This window comes from Hippopotamus amphibius, chromosome 10 (assembly GCF_030028045.1).
Source record: "Hippopotamus amphibius kiboko isolate mHipAmp2 chromosome 10, mHipAmp2.hap2, whole genome shotgun sequence".
Lineage (NCBI taxonomy): Eukaryota > Metazoa > Chordata > Mammalia > Artiodactyla > Hippopotamidae > Hippopotamus > Hippopotamus amphibius.
The window spans coordinates 109,435,490-109,454,939 of record NC_080195.1 but is presented as its reverse complement, the minus strand read 5'-3'; the positions used below and the strand labels follow the sequence as shown (position 1 = coordinate 109,454,939).

General features: G+C 46.1%; 2 protein-coding genes across 8 annotated transcripts in view; one reads left to right on the top strand and one right to left on the bottom strand.

Moving 5' to 3' along the window:
* TTC3 (tetratricopeptide repeat domain 3) overlaps positions 1-1,342 on the bottom strand; it is a 129,445-nt gene extending 128,103 nt beyond the window's left edge. The window contains exon 1 of one of the 4 annotated variants that reach the window (XM_057697443.1): positions 1,220-1,342. The gene's annotated coding sequence lies outside the window, so the exon portion shown is untranslated. Of the gene's footprint in view, positions 1-1,110 lie in introns of all 4 variants that reach the window. The other 3 variants (XM_057697449.1, XM_057697442.1, XM_057697453.1) reach the window with 3 other exon arrangements.
* A 131-nt stretch (positions 1,343-1,473) lies between these two features.
* On the top strand, positions 1,474-11,431 carry PIGP (phosphatidylinositol glycan anchor biosynthesis class P). Of its 4 annotated transcripts, none has more exons than XM_057697454.1 (6): positions 1,474-1,606; positions 2,086-2,189; positions 7,618-7,690; positions 8,068-8,124; positions 9,764-9,882; positions 11,238-11,431. In XM_057697454.1, the coding sequence occupies exons 2-6, from the start codon at positions 2,108-2,110 to the stop codon at positions 11,366-11,368; spliced, it is 462 nt and encodes a 153-aa protein (XP_057553437.1). In that variant the 5' UTR covers positions 1,474-1,606; positions 2,086-2,107; the 3' UTR covers positions 11,369-11,431. The 4 variants fall into 4 exon arrangements, with proteins under 4 accessions (XP_057553437.1, XP_057553438.1, XP_057553439.1 ...); XM_057697455.1 differs by lacking the exon at positions 1,474-1,606 and adding an exon at positions 1,769-1,900; XM_057697456.1 differs by lacking the exon at positions 1,474-1,606 and adding an exon at positions 1,885-1,932.
* The last annotated feature ends 8,019 nt before the right edge of the window (positions 11,432-19,450 follow it).

Genomic DNA, 19,450 nt, shown 5'->3' with positions numbered 1-19,450 from the left:
AGAGATCATTTACGTTAACGCCATAAAACACTACATGAACCGTTAAGTATTAACAAGAACGCCCAGGATCGCCTAAAATGTATTTCTCCAGTTGTCGTGTACACGTATCTTGGAAGGAGCTTGCTACTGAAGGTCTTTGGGCATCTAGGGCGCCTCTGAAAATGGTACGCCACAGTGGTACCAACATTCACCTACGCTTTGGCTCCATTTCTAGTCCCTGGCCCCCTTATTGCGCCCCCAGAACAGGCTGGCTCGACCGGCCACACCTGACATCATAAACACTACGGAGCAGCCGGCCAGACCCGCTGCTGTGCCCCCCTCCCCATCAGCGCTCGGGGGAAGGAAGATGCTCCGAAGAGGCGCAGGAGAGGAGGGAGCACCGGGTTGATTTCTCCCTCTCCCCATCCCCTCCCCGCGCTCGGCAGCCATTCTCAAGAAAACAGGTGGCGCAGATGTGCGGAACACAAAACACAGAGGAGGGGCGTGCAAGAATGTTCACGAGCACTCGCGAACGAAAACCCGCACACAGGACATCACGCACCTGACAAGACCCCGGCGCGGCGCGCTGGAACACGCGAGGACTCACCCGCGGGCTGGCGATGCTGCAGGCGGGGGTCACGACTGCAGGAGGCGCGGCCACGCGCGCGGGGGACGCGCACCCCCCCCCCCCGGGAGAAGGGCAGTGACCCCGCGGGGGAGGCGCCCGCACCCTCGGGGCGCCCACGCTGTCGCCGAGAAGCACCGGCGCGGACACAAAGGGGCCGCGAGGGGACCCACGGGCGCATGCCCACGGGCTCGGGCCGGCGGACCCCCGGCCTAGCGGGGGTATCACCTGCGCACCGACGGGGACGAGGGTGCGCGGGCGGCCGCGGAGTGCGCACACAAAGGGGCTACTCCCACCCTCGCACAGAAGCCCGGAGGGGCCCACACTCGCAGCAGGGGGAAACCACACAAAGGACACACACCCACGGGGGCCGACAAAAGTGGCCACACACCCGCCCCCTCAGCGCACCAGCACCCGACCCACCCACGCACACACAACGCGGGCGCCTCAGCCAACGGTGCGGGGCGACGCGCACACACCCACACTCACCACACACCCACACTCACCACACACCCACGGAGGGGGTGTGGAAGGCCCCTCTCCCCGGGCATCTCGGCTGAGGCGCGACAAGGTGACACATCCGGGAGCCCTGCCGCGCGCCAGCTGTGCACTCACCGGGGCCCGCAGCCCGCGAGCCTCGGACGCGGGCCGCCGCCGCCGCCGCCTCGGGCCCTCCACGTCAGCCGGCGGGCGGGCGGGAGCGGCCGGCGGCGCAGGCGGCAGACGCGTCACGTGGGCGCCAACGCAATGCGCCTGCGCACCGCCCCGTCCCCTCCCCCTCCCCCCGCGGCGGCGTGCCGACCGAGCCGCGCCCGCCCCCGCGCTCGCGCGTTCCGGCAGGACGAGCGTCGCGGTGCGCCTGCGCCGGCGCGGCGGTTGCCGTGGCGACTCGGCGTTTCTGTTTCTTTCCTCACTCGCCCTCCTGCGGCTGCCTGGGCTGCGCCTGCGCAGGGGACCCGGCACGGAGGTGGCGGAACTGTCGGGAGGGGCCGGAGACCCCAGGTCGGCGGCCAATCCCCAACCCCCGGTTTCGAATGAGAAACAGACCCCACGAGAGGGCAGGGCACGGTCCTGGGCTCCGAGGCCCAGGCCCGGGGAGGCCGCGCGGGCCTCCTGTCCCTGCTCACCCTTGCCTTCTCGCACGGAGGCGAAACCCGCAGAGCTCGAGCGGCGTCAGTCCCCGCGCTGCTCTCCGCCTGCCTCCCGCCACCTCGCGCTGCAGGCTGTGCGCGCTCCGGCTCGTGTGCTCGTGCGCGCGCACGTGAGGTCTCGGGGCTGGTTGCGCGTACAGGCGAGGTATGGGCGCTGGTGTGCACGTGTGTGAGCAGGTGTGTGTTGGAGGTCTGTGCGCAGGTTGCCCGTTTGTCGTGGCTTAGGCTGGGAGAAAAACTGCAGAGAGGCTGTGCCCGTAGCCAAGCGATGAGGTTGTAATAGACCAACGGTGTGAATCACTGACAGATGGTTGTGTTTCTTTCCCACAGATTATCTAAAGCCACAGGGAAAATGGTGGAAAATTCACCGTCGCCATTGCCAGAAAGAGCGATTTATGGCTTTGTTCTTTTCTTAAGCTCCCAATTTGGCTTCAGTAAGTACTTTCCTGATGGATGGCCAGGGCCTTTCTCTGGTGTTCAAGGACAAGGAAATTACTGCATTTTGTTTGTAGAATGGGCACACATGAACTGTGATTCTTTCTACCTTTGTCAGTTCTTGAGAAAACCTGAAGGGAACTCTTGCAGAGCGTTCTATCAGCCAGACAGGAGCCTGAAAGATTTAATCTCAAAACGTCTTTAAAATGCGGCACCAGGCAGGGTTGCAGAGTTGAATGAAACCTGGTCCCTGCCCTTAAGGAGGTCATGGTTTTGTTGACAAGACAAAGGAGTCAATCTACAATTAACACGCAGTCTCCTAAGTGCCATGGGAACCCAGTAGAGAGACAAGAAATCAAAATGGTAAGTCAGGGAATTCCCTGGTGGTTCAGTGGTTAGGACTCCGTGCTCTCACTTGTGGGACCGGGTTTGATCCCTGATCAGGGAACTAAGATCCCACAAGCCAGGCGGTGCAGCAAAAACAAACAAAAAAGAGTCAGAGTGAGCTTTCTCCCAAGGACTTTGTCTTCAACAGTAAGAAGGAAGAAGTGGGAAAGCCTTGAGGGAAGGCATGGTGGGGTTTGGAAATGAGTAATCTGACGTGGCCGCACTGCAGCCTGTGGGAACTAGGGAGGGAAGACAATCAGGTTATAGAAGTCAGCTGCGCTTTACGTCCTGGGTCTCAGTCCCCGTAAGGTCCCGTTTTACAGATAAGGAAACTGAGGTTCACTGAGACATGATAATTCCAGAGTCAAACAGCAGGCCCCGAGTCTCTCCCCAAAAGGATTTGAGAATTAAGGAGAAAAGTGGGTGCCCATTTTGTAGAATTTTGTGGCAACCAAGGAGATGGAGTGGTAGTGTTTCGGAACCCTAACTGCATCAGGATAGCCAATCAAGCTGTTGGTCAGGAGAGTCTATGGAGTGAAGTTATAACTTGAGTTCAAATCCTGACTCCTCCACAGATTAGCTTTGTGGAGGACTGTTTACTTCTTTGGTTCTTCAGATTCTTCACCTGTGAAAAAGGCTGATGATGTTTATCGAATGCTTAGGAAACATAAGACAGTCCTGTGAGATCGATATTGTCATTATTGACCTCATTTTGCAGATGAGAATACTGAGGCACATGGGGCTTGAATAATGTGGCCAAAGTCGCGCAGCCAGTAAATGATAGAGCTAGAATTTTAACCCAGGCACAGTGGGTTGATTTCACTATGCTGCCTCTTACATCTGTTGTGAAGACTAATTGCCATAATTTATGCAGAGCAGTTAAAAGAATGCACAGGAACAATAAGTACAGGTTTGCCCTACGATCCAAAAGCAGAGAGCATTCCTATGAAACCTTTCGTAAGCCGAAATGGGGTAAAGCAAAGAAGCGATTACGTTAGGGCGCATCTTGCTAAGCAATGCACAAGATAAATTGAGGTAATGCACTCAATTTGATGAAGATAGTTGAGATACAGATGCTCACAGACACAGTTCAAAGCTATGGCGGCTGGATACTGAGACGCTGAGTGTAGCTCTGAGGAAGGGGCTTAGACGTGCCACTCTCCCTGCTCAGGGAGGGCACTGCCTTTATCATGGCTCCCTGCAAAACAAATGTTGAACTGTTTTTAAGTAAATGCAAAAATCCTCTTCAGATTTCCTTTGGTTCCCGAAAACAGATACTAATGTAGGTCTTTCATAAAAGCGAAATGGCTTAAAGCAAACTTTCAAAAAGCGAGCGATACCTATACTTATTAAATGTTAGCTGCTGCTGTTATCTTTATTATCAACGTCATCATTTTTGTAATTCCCTGTTGTAGAGAGTTATTTGAAGAGTTAGAAACTATAAAAATAAATCAAAGCAATGACTGTTAGACTTAAGACAATAGTACCCACAACCAGAAATTAATTCTGCAAATTTTTCTTGTGTGCTTACCATGTGCCCGCCACTATTACAGGCAGGGGAGGAACAAAACAGCCCCAAGTTTCCCACTTTCGTAGTTTTCATTCTGCTAGGGGGAGAGAGTCAATGGACAAATTAAATAAGTAAAACATGTAGAATGTCAGATGATAATGTATACCATGGGGAGAAGTTAGGCAAGAAAGGAGGGTAAGAAGTGGGAGGAGATTGCTGTTGTAAATACAGCAGTCAGGTGGTGTCTCATTGCGAGATGGGCACAGACACAAAAAGTGAGAGTGAGCCATGTGGCCCTCCACGGAAAGAGCCTCCCCGACAGAGAAAAGCCACTGCAAAAGCCGGAGGAGGCCAGTGGGTTCAAGGAACAGATGGCAGTCAGAAAGGTTGAGACCTGAAACAGTGAGGCAGAAAGTAATAGAATAGAGAAGGTCAGAGGCCAGCGCCCAGTGGTTGTAATATGTGAGTCTCTCTGTACGTTGAAATCTTTACTGATTAAATAGCCGATTGTCTTCACCTGTTCAGGCTGCTGTAACGAAGTGCTATAGACCAGGTAGCTTAGCCCATAGACATTTATTTCCCACAGCTCTGGAGGCAGGGAAGTGCAAGATCAGAACCCTGTTGGGTTCTTGGTGAAGGCCCTCTTACGGTTTTCAGACAACCACCTCCTTGCTGTGTCCTCACATAGTGGAGAAAGAGAGCACACAAGCTCTGGTCTCTTCTCATAAGAACACTAATCCCGTGATGGAGACCCCTCCCTCATGACCTCATCTATACCTAACTGCCTCCCAGAGGTGCCACTGCCAAATCCATCACATTGAAGAGTGGGGTTTCAACATGTTAATTTCAGGGGGAGAATATTCCGTCCAAAACAGTAGTTATAGACTGTGGTAACAGCTTTGAAGGAAATAAAAGGAAATGACAGGGAGTAATGAGGGTGTGGTGAGTGGGACACAGCTGGAAGAGCAAGTGATTGGGGAAAGGTGACATTTGAGCTAAGACATGAAGCAAGCTAAGGAACCATCTGCACTGAAAGAGCCAAAGGAAGAACATTCCAGGCAGACAGCGCTCACTACAATTGCAGTGACCCTGCATCAGGAAGGTTATGTGAAGCACAGAAACAAGACACTGTCTGGAGCTGGACATTGCAGAGGCAGGCAGGAGCCAGCTTGTTTAAGTTCTTGCAAGCCCTAGGAAGGAGTTTAGACCTCATTCTAAGGGCATCAAAGGATTTGAAATGGCAAGTGATAAGGTCAGGTTTGTATTTTGGGGAAATCTCTCAATGCTGTGTGGAGAGTGACTGCTCCAGTATCTCGTTGTTCAGGGTTGGAATGACTAGACCCCCACTCTGAAAGCCTGGGAGTCCTCTTCACTTGTACTTTTCCTTCTCCCCCAGCTCATTCATCTGCTACTGCCCCTGAGCCTGCTGGGGCCTCTCCTCTTCCACAGATGCATCCCACATGCAGCTGTTACAGGGACACACTTGAGATCCAGACCTGAATTACCCTGATTAAAACCTCCAACTGGAGCCCGAGTGGTTATTTCTCTTGGTAGTCTGCTGTAGCTGTAAAGTTACAAACAAAATATCCGATTATTCCCCTTGCCCAGAGCATAAAGTCCATGCTCCTCACCCAAGGTCTTCTATGATTTGAAACTCATTCACTTTTGCAGCTGGTTTCTCACCGCTCACGTTCTTGTGCGTTATGCCCCAGCCACTCCCTGCTGCCTGGGATTCCCCCAAATAGGTCACCTCCCCTTCACGTTGTTACCAGTGCTCCGGCTGCTGCCTGGGAGCCCAGTGCGAAGACACCGCTTGGGTTCTCATCCCAGCTCAGTAACTTTTAGCTGTGAGACCTTATGCAAGTTATTTTAATTCCTTGAGCCTTTATTTTTTCCATCTGTGAGTGAGGAATAATAGCACACACCTCAGAGGGGTCTGGAGAGGGTCAGATAAGATAGTGCCCGGAAAGTTCCTGCCACTGCGTTTGACTCATTTCTGTCTCCCACATGGACTTTGTGAGAATAAAGACCATATCTCATTTATCTTCATAGTCTTGACCTTTTCATAATGCCTGGTGTATGGCAGATGTACAATAAATATTCATTCATTTAATTAACTAAACTAAGCAAATCATTTCTATTTATGAATTTGCATTATGTTTCCCCACTATTTGTATTTCATTAACCTTGAAAACTCAAACTCCAAGCCAGTTCCTTGCCAGCTTTTCCCTCTGCCATCTACCACACCAGCTCTCTCTTCAGATTCCTGGCGCTCTTTCTATGGATGGTTGCTGGGAACACCGTTTTCTCGTATTTCTTTCCTTCCTCTCATCTGCAAGCCCAGCCATAAGCATTTTCACGTGGCTAGCCCCCATTCATCCTTTAGGCCCCAGTTTAACCACTTCCTCCAGGAAGTCTTTCCTGACTATTCGCATCACCTCCATCACCACTGCTGTGGGCTGAGGGCCTTCCTGTGTGTTCCCATATCATCTTGTGTCACCCACTCATTAGCCCTCATCACAGTGTATTGAAAATATCAACTTACTTGTCTCTGTTCCCTGCTCAGTTTTAAGCTCTGGGAGGGGAGAGGCCATCTCTTTCGGGTTCACCATTGTTTCTCGCCCTTGTGACATACAGAATTCCATAATACATAGTTGTTGAGAAAAATGTTAATCCTTCATCATCTCTGAGACAGGTAGTTTGAAATGTGTCTCTGGCCACTTACCTTGGGCAGATGATGTAACATGTCCAAGATACCAGTTCCTTATCTGTAAAAATGGCTTAATACCTCCTAGGATTGTTTTGAGGGTTCAGTGAAATAGTGCATGTAAAGTGCTCAGAAGTATGCTTAGCCCACAGTGAGGGCTCAGAGGTTGGCTGTTGTTGTAACAGAGGGACAGCAGTAAAGGCTGCCACAGAGACTTGGGTTGAGGGAGATAAGATTGTGCTCTCGGAGATAAGGCATGTCGTAGATCACAACAAGGGTAGATAAATTCACCTGTATCTACCTGCCATTCACCTGCCACGAAACGTCTGTAGTTATTTCAACCCTGTGAGGATGAAGTGTTGAACACCTACACATAAAGCAAAATGCTTGATGCTCTGAGGATTACAACAATTACTAAGTCGTGATTTCTGCCCTTAAATTGCTTAAAGTAGAGTGTGAGTAGTGTGAGTTAAGACATTTTTTTAAATAACTAAGAGGAGTTGTTTAATGGGTGTAGAGTTTCAGATTCAGAAGATGAAAAAGTTCTAGAAATCTGTTTCACAGCAATACAAATATACCTAACACTACTGAACTTGACACTTAAAATGGTTAAGGTGATAAACTTTATCATTGTTGTTTGGTTTTTTTAATTTATTTTTGGCTGTGTCGGGTCTTAGTTGCGGCACGTAGGCTCTTTGGTTGTAGCGTGCGGGGTTCTTCATTGCATTGTGCCGGCTTCTCTCTAGTTGTTTTATCTGAACCGTGATAGATTGGATGCATGCTTTACTGACCTTTTTTCCTTTTTCTTCCCCCTCTTCTGCAGTACTGTATCTTGTGTGGGCTTTTATTCCTGAATCATGGCTAAACTCCTTAGGCTTAACCTATTGGCCTCAAAAGTAAGTTCAATGTATTTCTTATACAAAGTAAGAGTATATCAGTGCTGTTTGGAAGAATCAGATTTTTCCTTAAGACTTATGTAAATCTTATGTTTGTTCTTTTAAGACCTCTAAGTAGCCATATAGACACTTAAAGCTTTTTAAAGATCATTACTGATACGCTTCTACTTCAAGATGGTGGGCTGAATGCACATCTCTATCTCCACTTCCTCCCAAAATTGTGTTAAATAAGCTCATAGGAAATAAATAATTGTCAAGATATAAGCCCACAGGAGCAAATAATGGGATAGCGGAGATGTATCAATAAAATCTTGGGAAGTGGATTGCAGATAGGTGAGAGGTGACTGACTGAATTTCCACTTTCCCACATTCTAAAGCAGGGAGGCCAGCCAGAACCTCTGCGCCCACAACACAGAGAGACCCAGACATTGGAGGTACGGCTACCTCTTTAACATGGTATTTCTGGCTTGGGCTGGAACAGTGTTTAAAGATCATTAGACCCTCAAATCCCTCTCCTCAGCCCTTAAAGCTGGAGACCAGTCCTCCGCTGCAGAAGACAAGAGTTTTATGCTCTGGAAAGGCCGAGTGAGAGTCTCTACCCTGGGGGACGCTAGGTCTAACTAGGCACCTTACCGAAAACCAGAATCAGTTGAAAATCTGCATTGCTGAATAGTGAGATTCCTCCCAAGCACCTTTCCTCACTAGGCTCTCAAGCTTGTGGTTGCCAGGCTTATACCACCCGCCTTCTCCCAGCAAGATAGGAGGAAGTTGACCAGCTCAAGGGAAAGGGTCTCTAATTTCTGAAAATTAGAGGTCCTTTCAATGGAATGGCCAGGTCTCCCATAGTGAGGGTCACCAGTCAGCCAGCCCAGCCCACATATACACAGTGCTTCCAATAAGCTTGTTAGTACTTCATCTTTATTTTTTTTAATGTCTCGCCCGCCCCATTCCCTGCCTCCCCAGTACTTCATCTTTAAATATGAATGGACAACTTATCAGACGTTAAAAGAAAGCCTCTAAAATGAAATACAAGGGAAAAAAGCCAAAAAAGGAAGGAAGGCGAGAGAGAAAGAAAGAGAGAGAGAGAGAAAAGAAAGAAAGAGAGAGAGAGAAAGAAAGAAAGAAAGAAAGAGAAAAAGAAAGAAAGAAAGAAAGGGAGGAAGGAAGAAAGAGAAACTTGAAGGAATGGAGATAATGCAGAGAACAGAAGAAAACTTTAAAATAAAATCCTCATAGATAGAAAAGATTATAACTGTGAAACAACAGGATGCTATAAAATGGGGAATGTTCAGAGAATTACTGCATTTGGATATTATGAGAGCCAAAATTAAATTTTTAATTGAAATTTTAGAAGAAATACTAAAAGTCATCTCCGGAAAGTAGAACAGAATAAAGCAAACTAGAAAATAGAGAAAAGATGAGGAAAATATAATAGCAAAAAATCTAACTCTTAGAAGTTCCAGAAAGAGAAAACAGTAAGGAAGAAATTATTAAGTAATGCACCCAATAAAACATGTGAGCATTTGATATGCTTAACTGTATCAAGAGGCATATTAGAATCTATCAGAGAATTTAAGGATTGACTATTGATAGGTACATGGGAAACCAAGCAAACAGACAAAAAGCAGTAATTGCTTAATTCCAGGAAAAACAAAAAATTCTACAAGAAGACATATAATAATAAATACATTAAGGTGCTCAGTTGCAAATGTTATTTATATATACATCTTCATCTCCACGTTAGGAAGTTCAGAGGAAATGTCTGAAGTTGGAAAAAATCAAGAAATAATAACATGAGTATGTTGTGTAGAAAAGTGGAGGTAAACACCGGAAGAAAACAGCTTAGGTGCTAAAAGTGTTCCCTTGTGGGAAGTAAGACTCCAGGGTTCAGACAGAGGGTATACAGGATGGCAGCTTCTTTATAGGCCTGTAGAACTATTTAACTGCCTTTTAGGTACATATATTATTTTAATAAAAGTTTAGATTTTAAAAGTATATTAACTTAGTGATGAGCTCTTAAGAACTGCAGCTTTTCAGGAAGTCTGTTACCTACTTGAATATTCTCTTCTGCAGATACTGGGCCGTTGCACTGCCTGTGTACCTCCTCATTACTGTGGTGCTTGGTTACGTGCTCTTATTTGGAATAAACATGATGAGTACCTCTCCACTCAACTCCATTCATACTATCACAGGTAAATTCTTATCAAAGGAAAGTTCTGGGGGATGGAGAAGTGGGATGTTAGCACTTTTATCAAGAAAAGCAGGGACTTCCTGGTGGTCCGGTGGTTAAGACTCCAAGCTCCCAAGGCAGGGGACATGGGTTCGATCCCTAGTCAGGGAACTAGATCCCGCATGCCACAACTAAGACCCAGCACGGCCAAGTAAATAAATATTTAAAGAAAAGAAAGAAAGAAAAGCAACCAAGAATAGGCTGCAATAAGTGACATACATTGGCACAGTAAAAAGACATGGGGAGAAATAAATACAGTTATACCAGAGGATATGTTCACATGGCACAAGTAAACTCTCGTGAATATATTGTTTATTATACTAATTAACAGATGTATTTTCCCATGAAAACCACACGTATGTAATATGTTCCTTGGCAACTTTGCCTGAGAGACACTTCTTTTATCCTGAACAAGCCATGTTGATGCAGGGGTGACAGAGAGGTCCATGCAGACCTTGTCTGGCAGGAAGAGTTTTGAGGTGCATATCCTCAGGGTCACTGTGGACACCTGGCCCCACTTAAGTGGGTAGAAGAGCCACAGCATGTTCTTGTGGTTGTCTTTTTGTTTGTTTGTTTTTAAGTTCTTTTATTTCAAGTCTAGGGATTAAAATAAAGTAGATTCCTGGGAGTTCCCTGGTGGTCTAGTGGTTAGGATTCTGGGCTTTCACTGCCGTGGCCCAGGTTCAATCCCTGGTCGGCAAACTGGGATCCCACAAGCCATGCAGCCAAAATTAAAAAAAAAAAAAAAAAAGGGAGGGAGGGAGGGAGGGAGGAAGGAAGGAAGGGAAAGAAAAAAAAATTAGATTCCTGAACTTGCTCGGATTCTGGGAAGCAAAGTATTTTTTAAGTCCTGGTGTGAGTTTTTAACTTTTAGAAATTTATTTTCTGATAACCTACTGTGTCCCCTGCATGCTGGTCTGGAATTACAGCAAATAGACAATTCGTACAAAGAGGAGAGACATTGTTAAATTTGCATGAATGAGTGTACCAAATGATTTCATAATTTGGGGGTGTCGATGTAATTCTGTTCCCTATGAGAAATGTACAAACGAGACTTGAATCATCACTGTACAGTTGAATGAAATGTTAATACCTTACCCAATTTAGAGATTACAAAGAGTACTTTGCTGATATTTATTCTAATTGGGACATTTCTTCTAAAAAGAGCATTTAAGGGGCCTTTTAATTATGTTAAACATGGTACTTGTCATTAGCCAAACATTAGCCTAGTAAACTGCGTAGTGGGTCTCCACGGGCCATAGAGACGGTTGAAGAAATTGCCTAGGTAAACAGAGCCCTTTTGTCCTCTTCTTACAGATAACTATGCCGAAAATCAACAGCAGAAGAAATACCAAGAAGAGGCCATCCCAACATTAAGAGATATTCCTGTTAGTGAAGTGAACCAAATGTTCTTTCTTGCAGCCAAAGATCTTTACACCAAAAGCTGAATTGTATGTAGACTAATACCAAGCATTTATCATAAATTCTTGACATAAAAATTTTGACCATAATAATTTTGACTGTCTTTCTGATTAATATCCAGTATTGAAATGTGAAAACAAAAATGTAAGTTGAACTTCTCTTAGATTAAGTTCTATTAATATTATAAATGTTATCAAATAGTAGTTACTAATGGACAAAATAAATAAAATACTGCATTACCACATGGCAAGTATCCCTCCAGAAAGGCATTCATGCGGTAATTTTCAAAGGGCAGTTGTGTTCTTTCCCCTGTTTGTTCTTAGAAGCCCCGAAGTCAAACTCTTAGATTTGGGAGAAGGGTACACTTCATGTATGTCCTTGCCGTCAGATTCTTGTCTAAAGGACCATGACTTTAGGTCGTGTGATCAAGGAAAGCTGCTGAGAGTAGGCAGTTGGGGTTGAGATTTGATTAGCAAAAGCAGGAGCCATCATTTAAAGATTAGAGGGTCAGGAGGGCGTTTTCAACACCGAGCAGGCAGGGCAGAGACCTTCCTTCAGGTGGGAAGGAGCACAGTGTGTCCTAAGGCCAGAAGGCCAGCAGGGGGCCTAGCGCTTGCTGCAGGAGGGGCTGAGGGCTGTGGGGCCCAGTGTAAGAAGTCTGGGTTTACCTGTCAGTGTGATGGGTTTGAGGCACTTTAGATACTGAGCCATTAGGAGGCTTTAAGGAAAAATGTGACATGGCCTGATTTGTGTTTTTTAAAAGCCCTTGGGGGGGTATTCCCTGGCAGTCCAGTGATTAGGACTCTGCACTTGCATTGGCTGGGGAGCTAAGATCCCACAAGCCGCATGGTGTGGCCAAAATAAATAAATATAAGATAAAATAAAATAAGGGACTTCCCTGGTGGTGCAGTGGTTAAGAATCCGCCTACCAGTGCAGGGGACACAGATTCGATCTCTGGTCCGGGAGGATCCCACATGCAATGGAGCAACTAAGCCCGTGTGCCACAACTACTGAGCCTGCGCTCTAGAGCCTGCAAGCCACAACTACTGAGCCTATGCGCTGCAAGATTTAAAAAAAAAAAAGGAAAAAAGAAAATAAAAGCCACTGGGCATTGGGTGGAGGGTGGGTTCAGGTGGGGCAGTTGGGGATGGGGCTAGAGTGTGGAAGTAAGGAGACAAGCCAGGAGACTATTGCATTAGTCCAGGCAGGAAATGCTTGCTGCTTAAAGCAGAGTGGTAGCTGCGTAGCTGGGAAGGAGTGGATAGCTTTACAGCATTTGTTGGAGACACAGCTGACTGGGTAGATGGATCTGATTCTGCAGGGTAGGCAGGCTACTGAGAGGAGCTTTGATCAAGGGTCATTCCTAGGATTATTTGAATTAAGGAACTGAGTAGATGATTGTACCTTCTACTGAATCAGACAGATTTGGAGAAGTGCAGTTGAGGGGGTTGGAGGATTTAGTATATGAATTAGTTTGAGACACTGCCGTATTAATATCTGGGTATGGTTCATGTAAGATTAAGAAGCTTAGATAGAAATAAGTTTACAAAAAACAAACCACACATACCTTAGCAAGAGTATACTCACGATTGGCCCCTGGGACCAAATCTAAATTCATCTAGCATTCAAGGCCGCCTATCTTTTGATAACTTAAATCTCTATACAGGTTTGAAGCCACATATTTTAATTTATGCAAATTTAACAATACTTTCTGTATTAAAAAAAAAAGAAAAAGAAACTAATAATTTTAAATAGTTGGGAAAACTAGGGCTCCCATTTCTATAAGTGTATCCCTGCCTAGTGAGGATGAGACATGGCGTGAATCTGCTGTTTCTATTCCCTGATGAGTCCCAGCTCCCATGTGAATTTATGGTGAGGGCACGTCACCACACTTGAGAGCAGTTTGAGGGGACCAGCCAACTCTATCAAGAGTAGAATGATAAATAAATCATGTCCTGTTTATACAGTGGAAAACAACACAGCCATGCAAACAAGAATGAAATTACTGCTCTACCTGGTAACATGAGTGAATGTCACAGACACAGTGTTGGGCATAAAAACCTAGACATAAAGGAATATATATATACTGTGTGATGCCACTTATATGAAGTTCAAAATCAGGAAAATAATATTTCAACCTATGGTGATAAATATTAGAATAGTGGTATTAACTAGAAGGCAGCATGAGAGAATCTGCTGGTGAGTTGGAAATGCTCTACATCTTGATCTGGGTGGTAGTTACCTAGAAATAACATATGGTTAAAAAAATAGTTATATCATTAAGATTTGTGCTCCTATTGTAAGTTATACATCAATAAAGAGGTAAAAAATCAATACAGAACTACGCCCCATTCCCAGAAATTTTGATTCTTTGGTCTGGACTGGGGCCCAGGCTCGGGTAATTTTTAATGTCTCCCAGACACTTATAACATGCAGCCAGGGTCAGAACTTCTGCTTTCATCAGTTGGACTTACCTGAGCCTATGGTCAACCAGGGGATTGGCCATTCACTTTGGAAGAGAAAGTGGCAGTTAATAGAGCTGTCTGTCCTCTTGCCACCAAACTATGGGCTGCAATTCTTTTGAAGGTCATGGTAAATTTAGTGTGGTGATTCTCACCTTTTTTTATTTTTATTTTTTTAATAAATTTATTTTTACTTATTTATTGGCTGTGTTGGGTCTTTGTTGCTGCACACAGGCTTTCTCTAGTTGCGGCGAGTGGAGGCTACTCTTTGTGGTGTGCGGGCTTCTCATTGTGGTGGTTTCTCTTGTTGAGGAGCACAGGCTCTAGGCGTGCGGGCTTCAGTAGTTGTGACATGTGGGCTCAATAGTTGTGGCTCACGGGCTCTAGGGTGCAGGCTCAGTAGTTGTGGCTTACGGGCTTAGTGGCTCCGCAGCATATGGGATCTTCCCAGAGCAGGGATCGAACCTGTGTCCCCTGCATTGGCAGGCAGATTCTTAACCATTGTGCCACCAGGGAAGCCCCTCATCTTTTCTTAAATCTCAGGATTGCTTTATACTCATAAAGAGTAAGACACTCAAAGAGTTTTTGTGTATGTGGACTATATTTAGAAATTAAAATAGAAATTTTAAAACTGTTTATAAATAATAAACCTATTACACTTTGTTGTATTTAACTAACATTTTAGGAAAAATATATTTTCCAGAACAAATTTAGGGAGACGAGTAGAATTATTTTACATTTTTGCAAATCTATTTAACATCTGGCTTAAAGGAAGACAGCTGGGTCCTCATCTGCATCTGCTATCTGTTCTGATGCCACACGCCACAAAGCCTCTGGAAAACTCCACCGCGTACGCCTGAGATGGTGAGCATGGCAAAGACAAGCAGCATCTTAATATTCTGAAAATGGTTTTGACCTCACGGAGAAGACTGAGAAGACTACACTTTCAGAATCACTGGTTAGTGGGCCTCAACTAGAGTGTGTGTGTGTGCACTAGAGTAGAATACATTATAGCAGAGCACGTTGCACTTGGTAAATATCTTGGTTGAACACCTTTTGTGGTCACTTCAGATCCTCTCTGTCCCACTTCTTATTCTAGCCACTGATGCTGCTTTGACCAGGTCCACACAGGTGCCACCTGCCAGTGCACCCTGGAAGCAGGGGGAGTTAACACCTGTAGGACACCGTGAGCAGACATTAAGCTCCCAAAGAGCTGGTTCTGAGCTGCCTTCCCTGAGCTCCAGGCAGGTCTTATGAGCCTGAGCTGTGGTTACCATGGCAACGGTGAACTCAGTATTGGCTGCTCATCGCTTTGTTTTGCTCCCTTGCTTCCCACTCCTCCCTAGTGTCACTTTCCAAATAAACTACCTACACAAGCCTTTGTCACAGGCTCTGCTTTCAGGTTTGTATTTTGTAAAAATGTCACTTCAGTTATAGGGCCATGATGTCTGATGCATTTGCCTGCTCTATGTCATGATTTAAGAAAAACATTGGAAAGACACTGTGTTTTGCAGTGAGCCCCATTTTAAATAATAAGTACAGCAAACATCTTTGTGGAATTGTGTCCCTGGGCTAGATTCCTTACATTGGAATTATTACAGGGTCAAAGAGTGTGAACATTTTTAAGACACTGAATATATGATTCCAGACTGATCTCCAAAAAAATTGTTTCAATTTACACACTCTCTGTAACTCACTAGCCTTATACTGATGTGATGGTTAATTTTTTGTGTCAGCTTGACCGGGCTAAGAGATACCCAGACAACTGGTAAAATATTATTTCCGGGTGTGTTTGTGAGGGTGTTTCTGGAAAAGATAAGCACTTGATCAGGAGACTAAGAAGATCCGCCCTCCCCAGTGTGAGCAGGCATCATCCAATCCATAGAACAAAAAGGCAGAGGAAGGGCGAATTCGCTCTCTCTCTCTCCTTGAACTGGAACATCTACTACTCCTGCCCTTGGACATCAGAGCTCCTGGCTCTCAAGCCCTCAGACTCATACTCATCATGCCACGTGCTTTCCTGCTTCTCCAGTTCATGGGTGGAGAACTGTGGCGCATCTCAGCCCCCATAATCACGTGAGCCAATTCCCGTAATAAATCCCCTCTGATGTTTCTATGTACATCCTCTTGGTTCTGATTCTCTGGAGAACTGACTGATACCACGGGGTGTGAAATGTTCCTCACATTTGGAGTACATGAAATGTCACAGTGTTCCATTTTTCCAAATCTGACTCAAGTGTTGTGATTTCCCACTCTCCATTATGGACAAGAATTTCAGAATCATTCTGGGGGGCCTTACTCACGCTCCCTCAGCTGTTAATGCTTATTCTATTCAAGGAAATGCAGGAAGATGCTGGCTTCTAGTCCATGGTATCTGCCGTCCCCGTCATTGTCCCGCCCTCTCCCTAGTCCCCCCACAGACGACCCCAGGCCCACGTGGTTTGTGCTTCATGCCTACACACCCCAGCTGACCACTCCATTCAAGGCCCCCACCCTGGGGGCTGCAGGACAACTATCCTCTCCCCATCTCAACACACCCAGGCATCACCGCTGGGGTTGGGCATCCACCCTGTGGCAGGTGTTTCTACATCCCTTTGAAATGGTTGCCATGTGGTAACCTAGAGTAAAGCTCCCTCTCCCTCACAGCAAGTCAGTGCACTGGGTGGAAGAGGAAGAAGGGTGTGGAACTCCCGTAAACTGCCTTTCAAAGAAGGAGCATCCCTTCTTCATCCCTCCTCACTCCCGCTGCCCAGTGTGTGGATTTTTTAAAATAAATTTATGTATTTATTTATTGGCTGCGTTGGGTCTTTGTTGCTGTGCACGGGCTTTCTCTAGCTGCAGTGAGCAGGGGGCTATTCTTCGTTGTGGTGTGTGGGCTTCTCGTTGCAATGGCTTCTCTTGTTGCTGAGCTTGGGCTCTAGGCACACGGGCTTCAGTAGTTGCGGCATATGGGCTCAATAGTTGTAGCTCTCAGGCTTTAGAACGCAGGTTGAGTGGTTGTGGCACACGGGCTTAGTTGCTCCGCAGCATGTGGGATCTTCCCAGCCCAGGGCTCGAACCCATGTCCCCTGCATTGGCAAGCAGATTCTTAACCACTGCACCACCAGGGAAACCCCCAACATGTGGATTTAATGACTGGAAGTCAGGATGTCCCCTTGGACCGTGATGTGACCCGAGGAATAGAAGCCGCACAGCAGCAGAACAAAAAGGCAGAAAGAGATCAAATCCTGACACCATGCCAGCCCTGAATGGCCTACCCCTGGACTTGGATGTGCAGAGATTTCCTTCCATCTTGTTTCAGCCACTGTTTTTTTGAGTTGTCCAATCACAGCCATACCTGAACCTGCCCGTACATTTCCCTTCAGGGTCTAGGCACAGAGACATCATCTTTTTTTTTTTTAATTTTTAATATTTATTTATTTATTTGGTTGCATCAGGTCTTAGTTGTGGCTTTCAGGCTCCTTAGTTGCAGCATGAGAACTCCTAGTTGTGGCATGCATGTGGGATCTAGTTCCCAGACCAGGGATCAGACCTGGGTCCCCTGCATTGGGAGCATGGAGTCTTATCTGCGGTGCCACCAGGGACGTCCCAGAGACATCGTCATGCTGGGATGATCTGCTAATTGCCAGAATGGGCGTGGATGTCTGTTCTCAACCTTTGACGGGGCCAAGAACACCTGAGGGGCTGATAAAATGCAGGTTCCCAGACCTAGGGAGTCTGGAAGTCCTTGGAATCTACGTGTTTAATAGGCATCCTTGGAAAGTCTGATGGGAATAGACCAGGGACAACATGTGGAGAGATGGTGAGCCTTTGAAACAAAAAGCCTGGGTAGAGATAGTCTCCAGGCTACAAAGTCTCTTCTATTTGCATGAAAACCTCTGTCCTCCCTCCACACTACCTTCCCCAGACACACAAGTGTGCACCACCCCCACTAAAGGAGACCTCCATCTGTGTTGGTCAGTTCTTCCTGGGCTAGGAAGGAAAGACACTGTATTTTTTCTTTGATGAATCTATAGCAGCAAAAATGAACAAGATGCCTGAATGTGGCTCAGTAATCACTGCTTGACCCACTTTTGTTAATACAGAAAATAAAGGAATAATATGTAGTTTTAATTTGCAAGTTCAAATACTAATAAAGTTCAACATTTTAGGCAAACAGGGACAAATATACATTCAAATGGCCAACTTCCAAGAAGCAAAGTTAAAAAAAAAAAAAAACCATGGGCTTTAGCATCAATCAGCCCTGAGTTCAAATCCCAGCTCTGCTACTTCCAGTCAGAGTGACCCTGGGTATGTTACTTGAACTCTCTGAGCCACAGTTTCTGTGACTAATAAAACACCACCATTTTATAGGCTCTAGGGCAACACAAAGTGTATAAAGTACTTAAAACCATGCTTGGGGACTTCCCTGGTGGTGCAGTGGTTAAGACTCCAAGCTTCCAATGCAGGCGGCCAGGTTCGATCCCTTGTCAGGGAACTATATACCACAGCATGCATGCTGCAACTAAGAGTTCGAATGCCACAACTAAGGAGCCCACCTGCCTCAACTAAGACCCAGCACAATCAAAATTAATAAAAAAATAACACCATGCTTGGCACACAGTCAGCCCTTATGTAATGATAGTCATGGTTATGTCTCTTGCTCTTCCTCTTGGTGATCGCTGCCCTGACCTGTGCTTCCTCTCCACCAGTTCCCATCATCATTGTGTTAGTGGCTGCCATAACAGGTCACCTCAAACTTCGTGCCATAAATCAACAAAAATGGGGCTTCCCTGGTTGCCCAGTGGTTAAGAACCCACCTGCCAATGCAGAGGACACGGGTTCCATCCCTGGTCCAGGAAGATCCCACATCCACGAAGCAACTAAGCCCATGCACCACAACTACTGAGCCTGCGTTCTAGAGCCTGCGAGCCACAACTACTGAGCCCACGTGCCACAACCACTGATGCCTAGAGCCCTTGCTCCACAAGAGAAGCCACTGCAATGAGAAACCCACGCCCCACAATGAAGACCCAATGCAGCCAAAAATAAAATAAATAAATAAATAATAAAATGTCTTTAAAAAATAAATAAATCAACAGAAATGTATTCTCTCACAGTTCTGGAGGTCTGAAATCAGTTCTGCTGGGCTAAAATCAAAGGGTCAGCAATGCTGAGCTCCCTCCCGAAGCTCTACAGGAGAATCTGAACCTTGCCTTGTCCAGTTCTGGTGGCTGCAGCATTCCTGGGCTTGTGACCAGGTCAGTCCAATCTCTGACTCAATGGTCACATGGTGTTATGAACAGAATATTTGTTTCCCCCAAAATTCATATGTTGAAATAACCCCCAATGTGACAGTATGAGGACATAGGGCCTTGGGGAGGTGATGAGGTCATGAGGGTGGAGCCCTCATGAATGGGTTTAGTGCCCTTATAAGAGACCCCACAGAGCTTTCTCATTCTTCCACTATGTGAGGAAGCAGCAAGAATAGAAGCTGTCAGCACATGAAAAGCTGCTCAACATCACTAATTATTAGAGAAATGCAAATCAAAACTACAATGAGGTATCACCTCACACCAGTTAGAATGGGCATCATCAGAAAATCTACAAACAGTAAATGCTGGAGAGGGTGTGGAGAAAAGGGAACACTCTTGCACTGTTGGTAG

Excerpts from the sequence above, each read along its gene's own strand:
- PIGP (XM_057697454.1), top strand. The coding sequence starts at position 2,108 with ATGGTGGAAAATTCACCGTCGCCATTGCCAGAAAGAGCGATTTATGGC. Across the intron at positions 8,125-9,763 it reads GAGAGACCCAGACATTGGAG|ATACTGGGCCGTTGCACTGC; the intron begins GTACGGCTACCT and ends TCTCTTCTGCAG. Across the intron at positions 9,883-11,237 it reads CTCCATTCATACTATCACAG|ATAACTATGCCGAAAATCAA; the intron begins GTAAATTCTTAT and ends CTCTTCTTACAG.